General features: G+C 47.1%; 1 protein-coding gene across 2 annotated transcripts in view; it reads right to left on the minus strand.

Moving 5' to 3' along the window:
- The window catches only part of ZNF830 (zinc finger protein 830), a 545,853-nt gene that overhangs the window by 505,370 nt on the left and 30,824 nt on the right, over positions 1–9,659 (minus strand). For both annotated transcript variants that reach the window (XM_063922745.1, XM_063922746.1), the window contains exon 2: positions 436–532. In XM_063922745.1, the coding sequence (XP_063778815.1) occupies positions 436–532 (97 nt within the window). The remainder of the gene's footprint in view (positions 1–435; positions 533–9,659) is intronic.

The raw sequence follows: 9,659 nt of genomic DNA on the forward strand, positions 1-9,659 counted from the left end.
TTAGTATGGGGGATTATATGTCAAATTCTTAATGTGCATAACATCACATGCATAGAAACATCGGTGCTACCCGCTGATCCAAAAACATATACATAAAAGAGGGAATTGTGGCAGGGATCAGTTTTTTCGAGTGCACTGTATCCCACTCACAACTATATATCTGTAATATTCAATTAATTTTATAAGTTTATTGCTGAATATGTATTTTCAGACAAAATACATATTCAGCAATAAACTTATAAAATTCATTGAATATTAGATATATAGTTGTGAGTGGGATACAGTGCACCCGAAAAAAACTGATCCCTGCCACAATTCCCTCTTTTTCATGTTAAAGAGGTCACAGAAAGTTCCTTAGGAGCACCAATGGCAGCTATGTGTAGACTACTAAAATGAAAAGAAAAACACAATTGAAAATACTAAAGTAAGACTCACCTCTTTATGTTGTTTCCCAAGGACATGTGCTTGCCACAACAATTCACTTTTAATCTGTACACTACACACAATGCAAGATAAATGTCCAAGATTATTGTATGTACATAAAGGGCAGTTAAGGTTAATGCAGAAGAATACCATCAATAAACAGTTTCCAAAATTGTATCTTTAGATGTGCTATGTTAACAACAAAAGACCATGGGTTACACTAAATTAATATTTTAAACATTGAATTATGTACAGTATATATGTCCACATTCTAAAATATCTTTCACTTATGTTTGAAAAATATGTAACTTGAACACTATCCTTTTTCCAGGCAGATTTCTAAAAGGGTTTATATATTTATATAGTGTCAACATACAGTACTTTGTACAATTGATGACCCCCAGTAATCATAATACAAGACTGGGTAATAATGGGCTGTACTAAAAGAATGATCACAAAGAGAGATGATTGGGAAGATCGTCTGCAGTTCCCATTCACAACTCTCATTATATGACCATCATCATTCGTGATGTGCACCGGAAATTTTTCGTATTTTGGTTTTGGATTCGGACGCGTTTTGGCAAAACCTCCCTGAAATTTTTTTGTCGGATTCGGGTGTGTTTTGGATGTTTTTTTTTTTTTACAAAAAACCCTCAAAAACAGCTTAAATCATAGAATTTGGGGGTCATTTTGATCCCATAGTATTATTAACCCCAATAACCATAATTACCACTCATTTCCAGTCTATTCTGAACACCTCACAATATTATTTTTAGTTCTAAAATTTGCACCCAGGTCGCTGGATGGCTAAGCTAAGCAACCCAAGTGGCCGACACAAACACCTGGCCCATCTAGGAGTGGCACTGCAGTGTCAGACAGGATGGCACTTCAAAAAATAGTCCCCAAACATCACATGATGCATAGATAAATCAAAGAAAGAAAAAAAATAAGAATTTACTTACCGATAATTCTATTTCTCATAGTCCGTAGTGGATGCTGGGAACTCCGTAAGGACCATGGGGAATAGCGGCTCCGCAGGAGACTGGGCACAAAAAGTAAAAGCTTTAGACTAGCTGGTGTGCACTGGCTCCTCCCCCTATGACCCTCCTCCAAGCCTCAGTTAAGATACTGTGCCCGGACGAGCGTACATAATAAGGAAGGATCTTGAATCCCGGGTAAGACTCATACCAGCCACACCAATCACACCGTACAACTCGTGATCTGAACCCAGTTAACAGTATGATAACCGTAGGAGCCTCTGAAAAGATGGCTTCCAACAATAAACAACCCGATTTGTTTGTAACAATAACTATATACAAGTATTGCAGACAATCCGCACTTGGGATGGGCGCCCAGCATCCACTATGGACTATGAGAAATAGAATTATCGGTAAGTAAATTCTTATTTTCTCTGATGTCCTAGTGGATGCTGGGAACTCCGTAAGGACCATGGGGATTATACCAAAGCTCCCAAACGGGCGGGAGAGTGCGGATGACTCTGCAGCACCGAATGAGAGAACTCCAGGTCCTCCTCAGCCAGGGTATCAAATTTGTAGAATTTAGCAAACGTGTTTGCCCCTGACCAAGTAGCTGCTCGGCAAAGTTGCAAAGCCGAGACCCCTCGGGCAGCCGCCCAAGATGAGCCCACCTTCCTTGTGGAATGGGCTTTTACAGATTTTGGCTGTGGCAGGCCTGCCACAGAATGTGCAAGTTGAATTGTACTACAAATCCAACGAGCAATCATCTGCTTAGAAGCAGGAGCACCCAGCTTGTTGGGTGCATACAGTATAAACAGGGAGTCAGATTTTCTGACTCCAGCCGTCCTGGAAACATATTTTCAGGGCCCTGACTACGTCCAGCAACTTGGAGTCCTCCAAGTCCCTAGTAGCCACAGGTACCACAATAGGTTGATTCATGTGAAACGCTGAAACCACCTTAGGGAGAAATTGAGGACGAGTCCTCAATTCCGCCCTATCCGAATGAAATATCAGGTAAGGGCTTTTATAGGATAAAGCCGCCAATTCTGATACGCGCCTGGCTGAAGCCAGGGCCAACAGCATTACCACTTTCCATGTGAGATATTTCAAATCCACTGTGGCAAGTGGTTCAAACCAATGTGATTTTAGGAACCCTAAAACTACATTGAGATCCCAAGGTGCCACTGGAGGCACAAAAGGAGGCTGTATATGCAGTACCCCTTTGACAAACGTCTGAACTTCAGGCACTGAAGCCAGTTCTTTCTGGAAGAAGATCGACAGGGCCGAAATTTGAACCTTAATGGATCCTAATTTTAGGCCCATAGACAATCCTGCTTGCAGGAAATGTAGGAAACGACCCAGTTGAAATTCCTCCGTAGGGGCCTTCTTGGCCTCACACCACGCAACATATTTTCGCCAAATGCGATGATAATGTTTTGCAGTTACATCCTTCCTGGCCTTGATCAGGGTAGGGATGACTTCATCTGGAATGCCTTTTTCCTGCAGGATCCGGCGTTCAACCGCCATGCCGTCAAACGCAGCCGCGGTAAGTCTTGGAACAGACAAGGTCCCTGCCGGAGCAGGTCCTTCCTTAGAGGTAGAGGCCACGGGTCCTCCGTGAGCATCTCTTGCAGCTCCGGGTACCAAGTTCTTCTTGGCCAATCCGGAGCCACGAGTATCGTTCTTACTCCTCTCCTTCTTATGATTCTCAGTACTTTTGGTATGAGAGGAAGAGGAGGGAACACATATACCGACTGGAACACCCACGGAGTTACCAGAGCGTCCACCGCTATTGCCTGAGGGTCCCTTGACCTGGCGCAATATCTGTCCAGTTTCTTGTTGAGACGGGACGCCATCATGTCCACCTTTGGTTTTTCCCAATGGTTTACAATCACTTGGAAGACTTCTGGATGAAGTCCCCACTCCCCCGGGTGGAGGTCGTGTCTGCTGAGGAAGTCTGCTTCCCAGTTGTCCACTCCCGGAATGAACACTGCTGACAGTGCTATCACATGATTTTCCGCCCAGCGGAGAATCCTTGCAGCTTCTGCCATTGCCCTCCTGCTTCTTGTGCCGCCCTGTCTGTTTACATGGGCGACAGCCGTGATGTTGTCCGACTGGATCAATACCGGTTGACCCTGAAGCAGAGGCCTTGCTTGACTTAGGGCATTGTAAATGGCCCTTAGCTCTAGGATATTTATGTGAAGAGACGTTTCCATGCTTGACCACAAGCCCTGGAAATTTCTTCCCTGTGTGACTGCTCCCCAGCCTCTCAGGCTGGCATCCGTGGTTACCAGCATCCAATCCTGAATGCCGAATCTGCGGCCCTCTAGAAGATGAGCCTTCTGCAACCACCACAGGAGAGATACCCTTGTCCTTGGAGATAGGGTTATCCGCTGATGCATCTGAAGATGCGATCCGGACCATTTGTCCAGCAGATCCCACTGAAAAGTTCTTGCATGGAATCTTCCGAATGTAATCGCTTCGTAAGAAGCCACCATTTTTCCCAGGACTCTCGTGCACTGATGCACTGACACTTGTCCTGGTTTTAGGAGGTTCCTGACTAGCTCGGATAACTCCCTGGCCTTCTCCTCCGGGAGAAACACCTTTTTCTGGACTGTGTCCAGAATCATCCCTAGGAACAGTAGACGTGTTGTTGGAATCAGCTGTGATTTTGGGATATTTAGAATCCACCCGTGCTGACGTAGCACTACCTGAGATAGTGCTACTCCGACCTCTAACTGTTCCCTGGACCTTGCCCTTATCAGGAGATCGTCCAAGTAAGGGATAATTAATACGCCTTTTCTTCGAAGAAGAATCATCATTTCGGCCATTACCTTGGTAAAGACCCGTGGTGCCGTGGACAATCCAAACGGCAGCGTCTGAAACTGATAATGACAGTTTTGTATCACAAACCTGAGGTACCCTTGGTGAGAAGGGTAGATTGGGACATGGAGATAAGCATCCTTGATGTCTAGAGATACCATATAGTCCCCTTCTTCCAGGTTCGCTATCACTGCTCTGAGTGACTCCATCTTGAATTTGAACCTTTTTATGTAAGTGTTCAAAGATTTTAGATTTAAAATTGGTCTCACCGAGCCGTCCGGCTTCGGTACCACAAACAGCGTGGAATAATACCCCTTTCCCTGTTGTAGGAGGGGTACCTTGATTATCACCTGCTGGGAATACAGCTTGTGAATAGCTTCCAATACTGCCTCCCTGTCGGAGGGAGACGTTGGTAGAGCAGACTTCAGGAACCGGCGAGGGGGAGACGTCTCGAATTCCAATTTGTACCCCTGTGATACTACCTGCAGGATCCAGGGGTCCACTTGCGAGTGAGCCCACTGCGCGCTGAAATTCTTGAGACGGCCCCCCACCATGCCCGAGTCTGCTTGCAAAGCCCCAGCGTCATGCTGAGGACTTGGCAGAAGCGGGGGAGGGCTTCTGCTCCTGGGAAGAGGCTGCATGGTGCAGTCTTTTTCCCCTTCCTCTGCCCCGGGGCAGGAACGAGCAGCCTTTTTCCCTCTTGCCCTTATAAGGACGAAAGGACTGGGTTTGAAAAGACGGTGTCTTTTTCTGCTGAGAGGTGACCTGGGGTAAAAAGGTGGATTTTCCAGCCGTTGCCACCAGGTCCGATAGACCGACCCCAAATAACTCCTCCCCTTTATACGGCAATACTTCCATATGTCGTTTGGAATCCGCATCACCTGACCACTGTCGCGTCCATAACGTTCTTCTGGCAGAAATGGACATCGCACTTACTCTAGATGCCAGGGTGCAAATATCCCTCTGTGCATCTCGCATATATAGTAATGCATCCTTTAAATGCTCTATAGTTAATAATATACTGTCCCTATCCAGGGTATCAATATTTTCAGTCAGGGAATCCGACCAAGCCACTCCAGCGCTGCACATCCAGGCTGAGGCGATCGCTGGTCGCAGTAGAACACCGGTATGTGTGTATATACCTTTTAAGATATTTTCCAGCCTTCTATCAGCTGGTTCCTTGAGAGCGGCCGTATCAGGAGACGGTAACGCCACTTGTTTTGATAAGCGTGTGAGCGCCTTATCTACCCTAGGGGGTGTTTCCCAACGTGCCCTAACCTCTGGCGGGAAAGGGTATAGTGCCAATAATTTATTAGAAATCAGCAGTTTTTTATCGGGGGAAACCCACGCTTTATCACACACCTCATTTAATTCATCTGACTCAGGAAAAACCACTGGTAGTTTTTTCACACCCCACATAATACCCTTTTTTATGGTACTTGTAGTGTCAGAAATGTTCAATGCCTCCTTCATTGCCGTGATCATGTAACGTGTGGCCCTACTGGACATTACGTTTGTCTCGTCACCGTCGACACTGGATTCAGTATCCGTGTCAGGGTCTGTGTCGACCATCTGAGGTAACGGGCGTTTTAGCGCCCCTGACGGTGTCTGAGACGCCTGAACAGGCACTAATTGATTTGTCGGCTGTCTCATGTCGTCAACAGTTTTTTGCAAAGTGCTGACATTGTCACGGAATTCTTTAATTACTACCATCCAGTCAGGTGTCGACTCCCTAGGGGGTGACATCACTAACACAGGCAATTCATTTTCCTCCTCATACATGTCGACACAATCGTACCGACACCCAGCACACACACAGGGAATGCTCTGATAGAGGACAGGACCCCACTAGCCCTTTGGGGAGACAGAGGGAGAGTTTGCCAGCACACACCAGAGCGCTATATATATATATATATATATACAGGGATAACCTTATATAAGTGTTACTCCCTGTTATAGCTGCTGTATTTATATATTAGCTGCCAATAGTGCCCCCCTCTCTGTTTTACCCTGTTTCTGTAGTGCAGGACTGCAGGGGAGAGTCAGGGAGCCGTCCTTCCAGCGGAGCTGTGAAAGAAAATGGCGCTTGTGTGCCGAGGAGAAAGGCTCCGCCCCCTTCACGGCGGCCTTTTCTTCCGCTTTTTTCAGGAAACTGGCAGGGGATAAATGCATCCATATAGCCCAGGAGCTATATGTGATGCATTTTTTTTAGCCATATAAGGTTTTTATATCGTTTCTCTTGCGTCTCAGGGCGCTCCCCCCCAGCGCCCTGCACCCTCAGTGACCGGAGTGTGAAGTGTGCTGAGAGCAATGGCGCACAGCTGCAGTGCTGTGCGCTACCTTATTTGAAGACAGGAACGTCTTCTGCCGCCGCTTTCTCCGGACCTCTTCGCTCTTCTGGCTCTGTAAGGGGGCCGGCGGCGCGGCTCCGGGACCCATCCAGGCTGAACCTGTGATCGTCCCTCTGGAGCTAATGTCCAGTAGCCAAGAAGCCCAATCCACTCTGCAGTCAGGTGAGTTCGCTTCTTCTCCCCTTAGTCCCACGATGCAGTGAGCCTGTTGCCAGCAGGACTCACTGAAAATAAAAAACCTATTTAAACTTTTACTTCTAAGCAGCTCAGGAGAGCCACCTAGCTTGCACCCTTCTCGTTCGGGCACAAAAATCTAACTGAGGCTTGGAGGAGGGTCATAGGGGGAGGAGCCAGTGCACACCAGCTAGTCTAAAGCTTTTACTTTTTGTGCCCAGTCTCCTGCGGAGCCGCTATTCCCCATGGTCCTTACGGAGTTCCCAGCATCCACTAGGACGTCAGAGAAAAAAAGAGGTGCAAGATGGAATTGTTCTTGGGCCCTCCCACCCACCCTTATGTTGTATAAACAGGACATGCACACTTTAACAAACCCATCATTTCAGCGACAGGATCTGCCACACGACTGTGACTGAAATTACTGGTTGGTTTGGGCCCCCACCATAAAAGAAGCAATCAATCTCTCCTTGCACAAACTGGCTTTACAGAGGCAAGATGTCCACCTCATCCTCCGATTCCTCACTTCTTTCACTGTGTACATCCCCCTCCTCACAGATTATTAATTCGTCCCCACTGGAATCCACCATCTCAGGTTCCTGTGTACTTTCTGGAGGCAATTGCTGGTGAATGCCTCCACGGAGGAATGGATTATAATTAATTTTGATGACCATCATCTTCTCCACATTTTCTGGAAGTAACCTCGTATGCCGATTGCTGACAAGGTGAGCGGCTGCACTAAACACTCTTTCGGAGTACACACTGGAGGGGGGGGGGGCAACTTAGGTAAAATAAAGCCAGTTTGTGCAAGGGCCTCCAAATTGCCTCTTTTTCCTGCCAGTATACGTACGGACTGTCTGACGTGCCTACTTGGATGTGGTCACTCATATAATCCTCCACCATTCTTTCAATGATGACAGAATCATATGCAGTGACAGTAGACGACATGTCAGTAATCGTTGGCAGGTCCTTCAGTCCGGACCAGATGTCAGCACTCGCTCCAGACTGTTCTGCATCACCGCCAGCGGGTGGGCTTGGAATTATTAGCCTTTTTCTCGCAGCCCTAGTTGTGGGAGAATGTGAAGGAGGAGCTGTTGACGGGTCACGTTCCGCTTGACTTCAAAATTTTCTCACCAGCAGGTCTTTGCACCTCTGCAGACTTGTGTCTGCCGGAAAGAGATACAACGTAGGCTTTACACCTATGATCGAGCACGGTGGCCAAAATGTAGTGCTCGGATTTAAACAGATTGACCACCCGTGAATCCTGGTTAAGCGAATTAAGGGCTCCATCCACAAGTCCCACATGCCTAGCGGAATTGCTCTGTTTTAGTTCCTCATTCAATCTCTCCAGCTGCTTCTGCAAAAGCCTGATGAGGGGAATGACCTGACTCAGGCTGGCAGTGTCTGAACTGACTTCACGTGTGGAAAGTTCAAATGGTTGCAGAACCTTGCACAACGTTGAAATCATTCTCCACTGCGACTGAGTCAGGTGCATTCCCCCTACTTTGCCTATATCGTAGGCAGATGTATAGGCTTGAATGGCCTTTTGCTGCTCCTCCATCCTCTGAAGCATATAGAGGGTTGAATTCCACCTTGTTACCACCTCTTGCTTCAGATGATGGCGGAGCAGGTTCAGGAGTGTTTTCTGGTGCTCCAGTCTTCGGCATGCAGTAACTGAATGCCGAAAGTGGCCCGCAATTTTTCGGGACACCGACAGCATCTCTTGCACACCCCTGTAGTTTTTTAAAGAATTCTGCACCACCAAATTCAATGTATGTGCAAAACATGGGACGTGCTGGAATTTTCCCACATGTAATGCACGCACAATATTGGTGGCGTTGTCTGATGTCACAAATCCCCAGGAGAGTCCAATTGGGGTAAGCCCCTCTGCGATGATGTTCCTCAGTTTCCGTAAGAGGTTGTCAGCTGTGTGCCTCTTATGGAAAGCGGTGATACAAAGCATAGCCTGCCTAGGAACGAGTTGGCGTTTGTGATATGCTGCTACTGGTGCCGCCGCTGCTGTTCTTGCTGCGGGAGGCAATACATCTACCCAGTGGGCTGTCACAGTCATATAGTCCTTAGTCTGCCCTGCTCCACTTGTCCACATGTCCGTGGTTAAGTGGACATTGGGTACAACTGCATTTTTTTAGGACATTGGTAACTCTGAGGTCTGTGTACATTCTCTGTATTGCCTGCCTAGATAAATTGAACCTAGAAGGTATTTGGTACCGGGGGCACAGTACCTCAATCAATTGTCTAATTCCCTGTGAATTAACGGTGGACACCGAGCACACGTTTAACACCACCGCAGCTGCCAATGCCTGAGTTATCCGCTTTGCAGCAGGATGACTGCTGTGATATCTCATCTTACTCGCAAAGGACTGTTGGACAGTCAATTGCTTACTATAAGTAGTACAAGTGGTCTTCCGACTTCCCCCTCTGGTATGACAATAGACTCCCAGCAGCAACAACAGCAGCGCCAACAGCAGTAGGCGGTACACTCAAGGATGCAACGGAGGAATCCCAGTCAGGAGAGGACTCATCAGACTTGCCAGTGACATGGTCTGCAGGACTATTGGGCTTTCCTGTCTAAGGAGGACATTGACACTGAGGGAATTGGTGGTGTAGTTCGCAGGAGATTGGTTACAAGAGGAAGGGATTTAGTTGTCAGTGGACTGCTTCCGCTGTCATCCAAAGTTTTTGAACTTGTCAATGACTTCTGATGAATGCGCTCCAGGTGATGTATAAGGGACGATGTTCCTAGGTAATTAACGTCCTTACCCCTACTTAATACAGCTTGACAAAGGCAACACACGGCTTGACACCTGTTGTCCGCACTTCTGTTAAATAATTCCACACAGAAGAGGTGATTTTTTTTTGTAATTTGACCAGGCATGTCAATGGCCATATTCGT

The sequence above is a fragment of the Pseudophryne corroboree genome, chromosome 5, assembly GCF_028390025.1.
Source record: "Pseudophryne corroboree isolate aPseCor3 chromosome 5, aPseCor3.hap2, whole genome shotgun sequence".
In the NCBI taxonomy this organism is placed as follows: Eukaryota; Metazoa; Chordata; class Amphibia; order Anura; family Myobatrachidae; genus Pseudophryne; species Pseudophryne corroboree.